We start from the raw sequence: 14,245 nt of genomic DNA, 5'->3' as shown, positions 1-14,245 counted from the left end.
TGATTGGTTTCAAGTAAGTGTTTAAGATAATATCTCAAAAAAGGATCCTTTGAATATAAATAGAGGGTTAATGTTACCTTAGGTAGCCAAGATGGCGGCTCGTCTCTAATTCCAGCAAGGAAACAATGGGACGCACGTTCTAACCTAACCTAACCTAACCTATTCTAATAATTTGGTTGCTAATAATTATGGTAATTTATTAGAATAGGTTAGGTTAGGTTAGAACGTGCGTCCCTACTGTTCCTTGTCTTCCGATTGCTGGGATCTGAGACGAGCCGCCATCTTGGCTACCTAAGGTAATATTAACCAAATAGAGAATTGTAGTTCTAGAGGTTATGTTGTTTGAGAATTTTCCGACAAGAGTTCAACTGGAAGAACAACTGCCTCTCAACTATCACCAGACAATTGAGATTATTTTACTAAAAAATATTAAAAACGGTGGTGAATCTCTCTTTACGTAAAAATAATCTTATAATAATAATAATAACAGGTACGAGGGAAAAAATTCAAATACGTCGACTCATAAGTAGTTTTAATTTTTTATTAGAAAGAATTTTATAAGTTTAATTAATAGTCATTTGGAGATATATTTAATGGTAGCTTGGTTTTCATTGATCACAAAATTTCCTTATGTTGCTGCAAATTTATATTATATGACAGCCACCTTCTAAATTTGAAACAGCGATTACCCATTGAAATTGCGAAAGTCTTACCTTTCTAAATCCTAAAGAAATGGTTCCTAGGTCAGTAGAAATGAGATACAACACATTCAAAGACTAAAGAAATAATTATAATGAAAAGAAATGTAGCAAGTACTTTTGAAAAACCCAATATTAAAGATAATGCAGTGCCCTGTCTAGATGTTCTATTTTAACATTGACATATTAAGCACTTTCGAGAATTCAATTTTTCCTTCGTTCTCAGAACCCATTTTCCAAGGGGAAGACCTCATAAGTGTTTTACAATTTTCAAAGATTAAAAAAACCATACCATTTCAAAGTTAACAGAAACAAAATCCATCATGCAACCTCTTCAAAAACAAATGAAATATTATTTTAACAGATGTACCCAAGTACCCAAGGTGTCTCGTAAGTCTGGGTCTTTGTTTATTCTTTTAATGGTAAAACACTGTGCCGAGTGAGGAGGATTTATTTTGAGGATGGGGATTTGCATTTGGCCAGAAGTCACCACAGTTTAACACATCAAACCGCCACGTGAAATCAATGGGAAATCAATGCGGACCATAAAATTCTTTGGCGACTTCTCGTCGACAGCAGATCCCCACCTTCAAAATAATTCAAATTTGTTCATCCTCACTCGGCATCGTGCTTTACCCGTAACAGAATAAAAATCGGCATAACTATGGATCCAAACTTATGGGACACCCTGTATAGATATATACATATTAAAGAATTAAATTTAGCAGCACTTACATTTAATATTTTATTTTCTATGATCTGAATAAAATATCATTTGATCATATTAATTTTGATTTATAACAGAAATAAGGAAAAATAATAGAAATTGTTGATTTCTTGAAATATATTTGTCTTTAGAGTAATTGGATCCTCTTAAAAAACCTAAAGCATTAAAAAAAAGAGAGAGAGAGAGAAAGTATTTTTCTGTAATATCAGGAACATTGAAAAACAAAAAATACATTTAATGGCAATATATGTTTAGAAGGCACAAACATTTTTCTAAACTTTAGAATATAATTGTAAATATTTATATTTACAACTTGTTTTTTTTTATGAATTGGCTTATATCACTTTCTTATTTCTAATTCATTTCTACAAAAAGTTCATATAATTTTTTTTGTGTGTCGTAAAATAAAGACACATCACACTTATGTTTGACACGATGGCGGTTCTTTAAAGTAACCTTGGCTCGGTTAAAATGGTTATTTCCACTCCAATTATATCCTTTAGATGGAAGTGCACACTAGCATCTCACACATTACATAGTTTACGGGATAGTCAATTTATTTGCTCGTATCTTGAGATGCTTTCTCAAAAGTTTTTTAAATTCTGTTCAAATGGGACTACATTTCTATTAGTCAATTTGCTTGTACTAAAAGAAGAATAACTATGAAAGTGTTCTTATTGCGGGTATAGATCTATAAGCTGATAACAAACTAATTCTCAGAAAAAACGAGATTTGAAAACCAGACCTGCCGAAAATTTGCTATTTTAAGTAATTGCTTGGAATGTTACACGTCCATTTACGGTCTCAAATAGAACAAGTCAAATTTAATAGGAATATTCTATTATTGAAAAAAACTGAAATATTTAGAATTGCTTATGGTTCTATACTCACATTATATATGGTATATTGAATACTATTATTTATATTTAATAAATATATGTATTCTTATATAATTTGGAGAGAAATCTTTAAAAATGTTTGTGCATTTTTTGGTCAATTGAATTTCTTTGAGTGAACATTGATAAATCCTCAATTGTCATTGTATAATAAATATTCAAAACAGCAATCAAATGTAGCTCTTCAAAGTGTCTTCAATGTCATCTAGAATTCTGCCAAACAATTTTCCTCCTAACAAACAACCTTGCAATGGATCTAATGTAATTGATTCTTTAAAAATGAACTAACAATTTGAAGTTTTGAATAAATTCTTTTATATCACCAATTAAAACTCACAAAATGTAAAGTGTTTTTTTTTGGAGAATACTTTGAGCTATTCTTATTTCATACCACTTTTTTCAATATTTATTGAAAATTTTAAACAGAAACCATACATTTTACATATCGTTTCATTCCTCGTTACACAATTTACAAAACTTTACCTTACTTTTTCAATTAGAATTTTGCCTTTCTCTCAATTTAATATGTAGCACTCAACATTCAAGATTAAGGCATTTATGAGGATCCTTCTAGAATTTGTGCAAGATTCTCTTCTTACGCTGTCATTCACAACTCTCAAAATATAGTCTACGCGAGTGCCATTTAACTGAATGCTCATCCAAATACTTTCCTTCCACTCGTGGCAAAAATACTTTGCATGTGCAATATGAAATATGGTAAAGTGCAAGTCTCTCTTTGGATGGTGTGTGTGTTTTGTATGGAAATTTTGAATCTTTCTGTAGTACACAGCATAAAGTCAAGTTACTTCTGTAGCAAAATTTCATCTTATAATTGCTCTAAATGAAAATTTGATCAATAGTGCAATGATAATCATAATATCAAAACATTGCAACATGTCCTATTCTTGTCAAGAATAAGATTTTTTAATGCAAGTGTTAAATTCATAAAGATATACATTTTCTGATTTCTGAATTTAAATTATTACTCTCGCAACCTTGTACGGCTTATTCCAACAAACAACACTTACATTAATTGATTATAGAAAAGTTTGTAGCGTTAATGTCCTCCTTAAGGAATTATATTTGCAATTTCTCTGGTAAAAAAGAAATAACACCACTTTTATTTCAAGTGCAATATTTGTGTAAATTTTAAAAAATAATATATCTAAATAAGAACAAAAGTCTAACATTTGTATAACATTTTGTTTGAGAAATTAATCTACAAATAATAAATTAAATGTTTATCACAACCCTCCCTGCCAGGTTTGAAAATTTAAATCTTCAAAGCGGAAGACTGGAGACGAAGTACCTAGACCGGTTTTTGGAATGTTATAGACTGTATCCATTGTTCTGGGGAGGAAAGGTAGTCCCGTTTTTGGAGTAAAAGAATGAATGGTCTCTGTATGTCAAGTAGTGGGGCTGGTCCAGGAGACGTTCGGCTTCTCTGATGTCATCGGTGATGGCAGATTTCAGTTCCTCTGTGGGGATGGGAAAATAATCTCTCATTTCCAAATCGACTGCAAACGTTTTGCTCAACTTTATTAACAAAAATTAAATTTCTTTTACCTAACGAAGAAAAGTCTCTCTCTGGCCTCAGATATCCCAAGATGGCAACCCTTAGAATGGAGCCGTAGAAGTCCTCAGGAAACTGATTTATTATGTGGGTTTCCTGTATAATTTAAAGAATAAAGTCTAAGTGAAACAATTAGAAAATAACTAAATGAATACAGGTATACCTTGCGTTACATCAGTAATTGGTTCCAAGAGAGGCGACGTAAGTCGAATTTACTTATGTAGTTACGACGTAAGTCAAAACTATGGTGGAAAACACCAATAAAGAGCTCTTAAAAACCACTAAATAAGACAATACAGAAACACAGATGTTTTCATGTTTTGTTCTCTAGGATTTATGATGATTATATTAACATTTACTGTAAATGTACATATTTTAATATTATTTTATGTGCTTTCAACACTTTTCTAGTGATATTACGACTTCAATATTTGTGGCGGACGAATGTAAAGTCAAATAAAATGACTTAAACTTGATTTTTATTTTTCCATATACTTTTTTGACAAACTACGTAACTCGAAGTATACCTGTATTTAAATTATATATCTGAGTTGCCGTTCTACATCACGATTCTCATCAGCCACACAGTAATGACATCTGTTATGTTTGTATGTTTTTGTCCATGTTTTGTGCAGCTGAAATTGTTTTTGAAAAGGTTTTCAGTTAACCCAGTGAGTATTCCCATAAATATACATGATACATGGTGGGCTCTACAGAGTAAACATGATGATATATATATATATATATGTTAAATTCTTCAACTGTGTTTCATTATAGTATGCTCATATTTATGGGCAAATGTCCCTAGCTGTCTGTAATGTTTCACATCTATTGACAGGTCTAGAAATTTTTCCACATGGTTTTGCCAAGTTTTATGAGATTTAGCATAGAATTTTCTAGCATAAAGACAAATATGGTGTCTAAGATTTCACACTAGCCATCACCTCCTGAATAATTGGAGTTTTTCAACACTATTGAATCTGAAGAAAATATTACTTAATTTTAAAAAAATATGAATTAGAAGGAGAGATTAATTTTTTTTCATAAATGTAACATTTTTAAAAAACTCACTCACTCGGGAATGAGAGGGAAATCACCAGTAAACCCACTCAAAGGTTTATCACAGGTATTATGCAAGTTTTTAGATAATGTGCTTCATTATCTAAAAACTTGCATAATACCTGTGATAAACCTTGTGTTATCAAAGAGATGGGATTTTCCATCTTTTACTAACTTGTAAGTCACGATTTCACACCATACACATTAAACCTACAAGACCACCAGAGACGGCCTCTGATGTCAACGTATGCCACAGTGCTAACCTTCCAGTAATTCATGGCAGAGCCATCTGATGCAACTCAAGCATTTGTGAGAAAAATGAATTAAAATTTTTTTTATGTTCGTTACATAGTCAATTATATGAATAATATGTCAATAGCAGCATAATATAGTTTGTTTACTATACATTTGCACTGTTGATTCAACTCTTAAGTTTTTAAAAAGTTTCTCTAATGTACATTGAAATGTATTATTAGTGCAGCATATTTTTTTAACAGAGAAAATTCAGTATTTTGTACTGTAAGATTTATTTGATATACAATAAACAATTTCAAATTATTTTCCACAACATTATATTATATTGGCAATGAATAAAGAGTAAACAGAAAGTTCCTTTCTTGTCTAGTCTTGATTTATTGGTGTAGCAACATTAACAAGTGGAAAGTGTCATTTGATACAAACTTGTTTGGCACTTGATTATAGTTAGTACAAACTTTCTTTGTTATTATATGTGACTCCCTTGACTCAGTCGTGTTGCTATGCCAATAATTCAACACTTGCAAAAGAGATTTTTTCTTGTGTAGTCTTGCTGTGCATAGGCCTAGCTAGAGGGGTGGTGGGGCGGCCCCGGGTGTTACCCATGTAGGGGAGACACCTGGTAAGCCTGTACCTAGAAAAAATTCTACGACTCTCCTCCCATGACAGTTTCTTCGCTATGAGAAGATGCCACATGAGCTTGCACCAGCTGAAAATCTTACTGTGATTTATTCTATAAATCTAAACTCATATGTCACGACATCGCACATTCAATATAGTGTTCAAGTTGTTTGAGTGCGAAGATATTACAATTCAACAGTGTTTTATAAAAGAGTTAAAAAGGGTGACACCATGATATCCACACCGGGTGTCACCCATGCTAGCTACGCCACTGTTGCTGCGCATCTACTTGGAAACACAATGAATAAAAAGTTTAAAGTGCATGGCAAATAAATGTTATACTAGTTTTCTTCATTAAAATTAGAAAAATACTTTGCACAATAATCCGCTTCAATGCAGATTAGAAAAACTTTATAAAAGTAAGATTCAAACCTGCAATGTACAGTATAATAGTCTAACATCTTATTTACTTGGTTATGCCCCCATTAACGTATTATCCATATAACACAATACATAAGAAACAATTTTAAACTCATTCTTGTAAAAATAAACATATAAAATAACGTTTTAACAAATTGCTTTGTTTACGTTTATCATCCATTGTTTGCTACCAGCCGACAAGTCCTCATCTTCACACCCACGGAGGCGACCTTTCTTTGTAGACTGCTACCATCGGATGATAAACGTAAACGAAGTAATTTGTTAAAACGTTGTTTTATATATTTATTTTTACAAGAATTAAATGTATTACCGTCGGCCATGTTTTAAATTTTATATTTACTCAAATTTTAAACTCGTTTTTCTCACAAATGCTTAAGTGTTGTGTGAGAACCCGAATTTACCGGCAAAATAAAAATTTAAATTAGTCTTTATTTCGACATCTATAACCAAATTCCAAACCAAAAACCGACCCGTCTTAGGGGAATGACTGTACTTCCCCTCCCCTCGAAACTCGAAACAGAGTCACTCTCGGAACTAAAGACAATATTCGCTTATTGGCGAGAAAATTAACGAGGGGACAAAATAAAAAGGAGGGGAGCAAGGACAGAGGGGTCGTCGTTCGTAGCTCCCGCCTCTAGTCGGACTCGAAGCCTCTATGCCGAAATTCTACGCTCGAAGCCTCTACGCCACTACGACTGGATTCTGTACTGACTCAGTCCTCCGACTCCAATACTTGTTGAGGTATGACGACCACTTATTTGTAAACTCTCTCTCGGGTTCGAACTTTCCTATGTTAGTACGTAATATCTCTGTCAATGTTATTCGGTGTAACTGTTCTTTATTGTCTCGTAATAAATTCTGTTTGTTATTGTAACTGGTGTCATTTATTCGAATCTCACCTCTGTCTTATCAACGGGCCCCCTCTCCTCCTCCACTCGACCTGACAAGTAATTAGTTCCAGACTGGACAGCCATCCTCGACAGTGGGCAGGTCTTAACCGACCTGTTAACCGAGAAAAAGGAGGTCCGACTCCATCCGACCTCCCGGTGGACCCACAGTTGCATCAATGGCTTTACTGTAAATTACTAGAAGGATAGTACTGCGATATAAATCAAACTCTGAAATCAGAAGGAACCATTTTTGATGGTCTTCTTGTTGGCTCAATATCAAGAAATTTATTTTAAGAATTTGATATTTTACTGAGAAGACTACCAATGCCTCAGGTAAGCAAATAAGAAAAATTATCCTTGTATTTCCCACATAAATGTTAGTGTTGATTTACATGATTTTGGTTTTGTATGGAACCTATCTACTACATATGCACCTAACCCTTTATTTTTTCTAGCTTAAAAGAAGAAAAATTAATACAAATGTCAAAATGTTTAAAAAAAAATTTCCTTCGGTTTTTTTATACTGTGCCAACAGTCTATTCTATATTGTTTAGGTTGTGGCATAAAAGTTGGCATTTTAAATAATTATCTGCATTTATTGATATTTATATATCCAAATTATAACTATAATTTGGATTTCCCAGATGATTTAGTTAAAAAGCTTGCACCAAAACTTACATAATATAATGTAATTGATAAAACTAAAATTTTTTGCAGAGTGTTTAAACGTTTAAGTACAGCATTTCCATAGTGTTTCCTTCAAAAGTATGTTTCAATAATCCATAGATTTATAACAAAATTAAATAATTATGAATATAAATATATAGAGTAGCCACATTATTAAGTACACCCACCTAATACCTTATTATTTTTTATTTCTGAAACTCCAAATTCTTCAATATCTATGATTTGTTCTATATCTTTATGAGCCAGTTCACAGACTTGTGTATTTTTGTAAACACTATCTTTAGTATTCCATAAGCATTCTTGTTCACAGTGGTATCTTCATCCCAACATGTTGAAGCTATTTTTTCATCATAAAAAAACTCAAAATAAACTGCATTTGTGACTTTCCTCACAACATGCACTTTATTAAACAGACCTATCTGCACTCGTTTATGTCACGTACAACTGACGCAACACACAGTGGAATAGTTGACTTGCTCAAGTATGGTAAATAGAACAAACTTCATATTACTTAAATAAACAAATTGTTAAATTTCTTACTTGCTTGAATACTAAACAAAGTTTTCTTCAGATTAAATATCAAACAAAACCCCCTAACATTTGTAATTCAGTTACAGCATATTAAACAATTGTAATATACCAATTTGCATAAGGTAAAAATCTCATTTTAGACAAAAATAATTGTTTGATTTTTAACTAGGATTAGGTTTGTGGAAATATATCATAACTGTCGTCGTAGTTTTATATACTACGACACAGTTATTCAAATAGACCAATTTTGAATTTTTAAACTTATGACTTGTTATTTTAATAAAACTCACTCACCATAGACTTTTTGATATTGTGATAGAAAGGATTCCAGCCTATACTCATGACCATCTTGTAGACGGGACCGTTGTTAACCCTGGCCCATCCGTAATATATTCCGCATTCTATGTCCTTCGGCAGGTGGTCCACCACCTCGCTGGGGAAATTTGCTGAAATGTTACAAAATAATTTTAACATTTTAAAACAAAATTTGTTACATTCGTTGTAAGATTAACCTTATGAGAATTAAGATTTATTACTTATTGTTTCTATTGTGTGTCTGAAGTATTTAAAAAGTTATCAAATAGAATAAGCATGTATCATTTTATGCTTTATCATTATTTTTATCTATTCACATATTCTGAACAATCTTGTTCAGTATCATAATTAAGGACATTGAGATCCACAATTTGTATCCATATACAATTATTTAAAATAGTTTAATCTCCATATTTCCTCCCCCTTCTTTTAAAATCAGACATTAATTATTCGGGTCAAGGGAGTTATTTTCTCAATTATCTTTGACATTAATTATCATATTTGTCTTTTATTACTGATTGTTATTGATAAGTTTAATCTTAAATAAATATTGAACTTAAATTCTACTACAAAGTTGTTGTTAATTATTTTGTTCACTAGAAAATAACACTTCTCAATAATTTTGGACTTTTGCACATATGCATTTTAAATTTGCATTAATTAAATTATTTATAATTTATTTAGAAAGAAACTTAAACTTTGCAAGATCGACACTTAAATTTACTGCAAATATTTTTTTTATATTAAAATAATTATACATATAAAAATTTCTCAATTAGATTTGATATGTAGAGAGATGTCTAAGCACAACTATTAGACAGAACAAATGCTATAGTTTCTTCACGTAATAAGACCTACTGCATTCTCCATAAAAGATGAATATACTAAAATATTAATTTATTTTTTTAAAAGTACTATAATAATTTACAACAATGCTTCCTTTGTTTTAGTCATTTACCCACATTAAGAATTCCATACGGGGTAGTACACTTGACTCAATTTTATGGACCTCGACGTAACAAATTTTGGCAATGGCAGACCGAATCAGTTTGTGCCGAGGTATCCGTCGGAACGGAAACACAATATTCGAAAATAAACGGCAACTAGTTGGGACATAGAATATCTGCTAAGTAATGTGGCCAAAGCTATCGTTTACATCCCTACTTGGAAGCACGGCATTTGTTCCCTCCCCGTTCAAAATAATACGAGTCATTTATATCTCACATTTTGTTTGTTCTGTAGTTGGTTGTGACATTTTTGGATGCAACAAATGGCCGGCACCATCGCATCGTCATTCCCCTATTGGTCTGTCATATTAAGGGTTAGTAACAACAATGATGCCATATTATCGAATGGTTCGATTCTACTTTAGGACAAAAGAACGATTGGCCCAATTTACTGTAGAATTTTGGAATTTAATGTGGATATAAAATTATTATTTTTAATAAAACAGGAATGGTAAAATATCGGTGTACTATAGATTACTATCTATGGAATTTCGGGACTTTGAGTATATATCTGAACTGACGGGACCGAGACGAGTTCAACGATACCCTACTTTTGGACCGGAGACGAAAAATAAAAAAAGTTATCATACTTTTTTAATGCTCTCATGAAGATGGCACCATAGTTGCTAGTACTGCCATCTTGTGATAAAGTCTGCAAACCATGACGTTGGACTACGGTCATCTCCAGTAGGGTTAAACACGCGATACGAGAGCGGAGAGAGCAACGCGACTTCCGATCATCGTGCGATTGCCATTTCGGTTAATGTTACTTATGGCAGCGAACACGGCGGCCCGACTGACCTCTCGTATGGGCGCCACCACACGCCGCCACGTGCTAAACTAGTGATCGATTCACGGTAGTTCTTGAACAAAGTAAAAAAAGGGGGGAAACGTCTACTAAAGGCAATTTTAACGGCAAGCGACGGGACTCCCGATCGCGATAGCGAGGCCAACTTAGCGGAGAGCGACGCGACTCCCTATCATCGCGCGATCGCCGAAAAAAGTATGATATCTTTTTTATTTTTCGTCTCCGGTCCAAAAGTAGGGTATTGTTGAACTCGTCTCGGTCCCCTCAGTTCAGATATATACTCAAAGTCCCGAAATTCCATAGATAGTAATCTATAGTATCCCCTAAAATATAATTATTAATGCACACAAAGAAATTCAATACATGAAGATATCTTAAATCATTGATTAGGCTTTGTATACGTTTACAAATTGCGCAATAGAAACTGTTACATAATTCACAATGATCTAGTAATCAGAATCATTATCTTAACTGAAAAAAAAGGATCTTGATTAAATAAAATCGTAAATTTATTAGTCATCTTATATTAAATTTTTGTTCAAAAAAAAAAAAATCATCTGCCACAGATTATAGTTTTGTAATTATAGAAATTAAATAAGAAAACAAAAAAGAATCAAAGTTTTGATTTTATCAAAATAGTTTTAAAAAATATATTTATATTTATATAATTTATATTTATATGTATATTAAAAATAAAATATAATTATTATATATTTTATATATAAATTAACATTAACAGGAATATGATTTTAAAAATTAAATAAATAAAAAGCACAAAAGTACTTTGTAGAATGGAAACTTAAATTTCTTGCCAATAAATAAGTTATAAACCACTTATTTCAAATGTTTGCACATGTATGCAGCTATGTAATTTTGCTTAATATATATATATATTTCGTATACTTTAATTACACACTTAATTGGCATTATTTGAATCATATTACATTAAGTATTCATTGTGCAATCGTATGCAAACTATTGCACAATGAATACTTAATTTAATTTACAAATTTAATTCTATTTTTTAAAGTTTAGAAAAAAAAAAAAAAAAAGTCTATTTTCATAGAGATCGAATCTAATCTGATCATTAAATGGTGCATTTGCCTTTACCGTTACACTTGACCTATTTTAAGGTTACTATTCCAATTAATGCTTCCCGACAAAGGATTCTTTTGAGATAGATCTTTTAAAAAACCCGTTACTGTTTATTTCGAATGGATTTCCGATTTCGATTGTTTTGACTCCAAAAAATTCGGTTTTAACAATTCCAACTGTCGAGTATAGATCGGGAAGTATTTAACTCTAACATTGTTCTAAACAAAAATTCCAGGAATGATTTTCTGTAGCGAAGGAAAGCCGATTCGGATTGGATGTGCCATCAGATGATAAGGTATATTAAAAATAGTCTTGGAGGCATTAAAGGTAAAAATAAAATAAAAAATGATTGATGACCCGAATGGAGGTAAGATTACGAAGAACTCAAAGCACTCAAAATAGAGAAGAATTGAAGAAATCTGTGCTCTAATGATCTGCTACTACAAACAGAAAACCAAAGAAGAGTGACAAAATGAATGAATTAATTAAATAGATTATTTTTTTATACTTCAATTTGGTTTAATCCATTCATTTTATTATTTTATTAACAAAGTTGGGAAAAAAAATTCATAAAAATAATAATATGGTAGTTTCAAAAATCCAATTTTCATAAATTTTACTATTTTTTTTTTTTTGAGTCATTATTAATTACCTTTGTAAACTGGAATTATAACAAAACCTTTAACCATTTTTGTAGCTTTTACGTAGAACGTGATGTTTATCAGATAAATTTAAATAAAATCTCTCTCGTTTCAAGAGAATTTGATATATAAAAATATATCAAAATTCTCATAGTATATAAAACACAAGAATGTCATTGTTTTATTTTCTTTTAGTCTTATGTAATGTGCTTCAATGACATTTTCTATTTTTTCAGATAAAGTTACCAGTAACAATCCGATACTTAACAAAATTGTTGAAAATATCTGGATTAGTCTGAACATGCAATTTAATAATTTTTAAGTTGTATTGTTAATATAAAAGCTAAACATTTCATGCTTAGCTTTTATATTATGCAACCGTTTGTAGAAATCGCAATAGAGATGTACTAGCTTTGGTGTTATTAAGAATGTCCATACAGTTTGGACCAACCTCCAAATCCTACAGTTATCTTTGAATGTATGTAGTTTCAACATTAACCTTAAATTATATATTTAATTAAAATTCAGAAGTTTCTGGAGATATTTGGTAATTATTTGAAAAACCAGAATAATGATAAACTAAATATGGCCTTGCAAATTAAAATTTGCATAATTAGGCAAGCACAATTTTAACAGCTTCTCGACAAATAAAAATACTATTACGACTTTTTACAGAGAAGAATAATGGTGTTTAAATTAGAAAGTTTGCAGCATAACTCAAAATAATTACACATTACGTGTTTGGTCCCAAAAACATTTTTTCAAATTTTACAAAGGATTTAATTAAATTCAAGTGCAAACAATTAACTTCGTTGACAGTTTAAGCAGCATAAGTTATCGTTCGGGCAAAGAGCGAAAGAAAATTATTACACGGACAGTAGCAATTTCTATACACTTTAAACAAGGAAAAATAAAATGAGCACTCTGAACATTACGCAAAGTAAACGTTTCTCTATTTCAATTCGGGATAAAAGAAACATAATGGTGACGACTTCCTGGAAGGACCATTCAAACCAGTTTAAATGTATCAAATTCTAGGAAATGTAAAGTAGTGGCTCTTCGACCAGAAGACACAGTCACAACAAACAGGGTCATAAAATATTTCCCTCCAGCTAAGCTTGTTATAAAACTACACAGCACCAAACAAATTTGAAATGATGTAACAATTAGAGGAACACCTGTTTTGAAATTTTGTGATTTATTTTAACAGTTAACTGAAAAATGATGTCTTTAAATAGGAACCAAGATGAATTTTGAGCATAATTAACAAAACAACATACCTGTGGGTATGCCCAATTCCTTGCTGCCTCTTCCAAAACCCTTAACAACTATCCCAGAGGCAAAGAAAGGTAAACTTTTCCTAATTACACTAGTCATGGTTGTAGAAGCGGGATGTGGTGAAACCGAGTTGCGAATCTTCCACGTAACAGATCTACTGCTCGAACGTTTGTGTTCCACGATTTACACGTGCAAAAGCACTCATACTCGAAATCGTACGTTAACTCCTCCTTTACGACGTCACAAAAAATAATAACTGTTCCATTTGTGACATCATATTTACGACATAATTAACAGATATGACGTCCTTCATACCACTTCACATTTTCGGATACGGGACAAGGCGAATATATTAAACATTATCGTCTCGAGGAAAATAAATTAATAAGGAACATAAATATATTTTAAAAAGCACCTTCCGATATACGTCTACATTATGACGAACGATGACGACACAGAACAGCGCGACATCACTCCGCGTGTGTATAATTACAGTATAATTGTACTTTATATGTATGTAATTTTTAATTTTTTAAATTATTATATTTTTATTCATTTAAATCACATTTTTTCGATAATTAAATTATCGTCACGTGATATCTTTGCAATTCACAACGAATAAAAGGGAACAAAACGGATTTAATTGGAATGCGGTGTATAATATAAATTCTCTATTCTGTAGTCTATTAATTAATACAAAACGATAAAAAATTGCAAAAACTA

The 14,245-nt window shown here is 31.5% G+C and overlaps 1 protein-coding gene across 1 annotated transcript; it reads right to left on the bottom strand.

The window, feature by feature from the left end:
* Positions 1-3,223: 3,223 nt before the first annotated feature.
* Positions 3,224-13,969, bottom strand: Rfk (Riboflavin kinase). Its single transcript, XM_067284770.1, has 4 exons — positions 13,525-13,969; positions 8,673-8,824; positions 3,888-3,990; positions 3,224-3,799 (listed from the first exon to the last, which is right to left on the bottom strand). Exons 1-4 carry the CDS (start codon positions 13,619-13,621, stop codon positions 3,651-3,653), a joined length of 501 nt encoding a protein of 166 aa, XP_067140871.1. The 5' UTR covers positions 13,622-13,969; the 3' UTR covers positions 3,224-3,650.
* Positions 13,970-14,245: the final 276 nt, after the last annotated feature.

Source organism: Centruroides vittatus, unplaced genomic scaffold (genome assembly GCF_030686945.1).
Source record: "Centruroides vittatus isolate TY-2023 unplaced genomic scaffold, ASM3068694v2 scaffold_1444, whole genome shotgun sequence".
In the NCBI taxonomy this organism is placed as follows: domain Eukaryota; kingdom Metazoa; phylum Arthropoda; class Arachnida; order Scorpiones; family Buthidae; genus Centruroides; species Centruroides vittatus.
The sequence above is the reverse complement of the archived record's forward strand: the minus strand, read 5'-3'. Positions and strand labels throughout refer to the sequence as shown.

Excerpts from the sequence above, each read along its gene's own strand:
- Rfk (XM_067284770.1), bottom strand. The coding sequence starts at position 13,621 with ATGACTAGTGTAATTAGGAAAAGTTTACCTTTCTTTGCCTCTGGGATA. Across the intron at positions 8,825-13,524 it reads GGAATTGGGCATACCCACAG|CAAATTTCCCCAGCGAGGTG; the intron begins GTATGTTGTTTT and ends GTAACATTTCAG. Across the intron at positions 3,800-3,887 it reads GAGAGACTTTTCTTCGTTAG|AGGAACTGAAATCTGCCATC; the intron begins GTAAAAGAAATT and ends CCATCCCCACAG.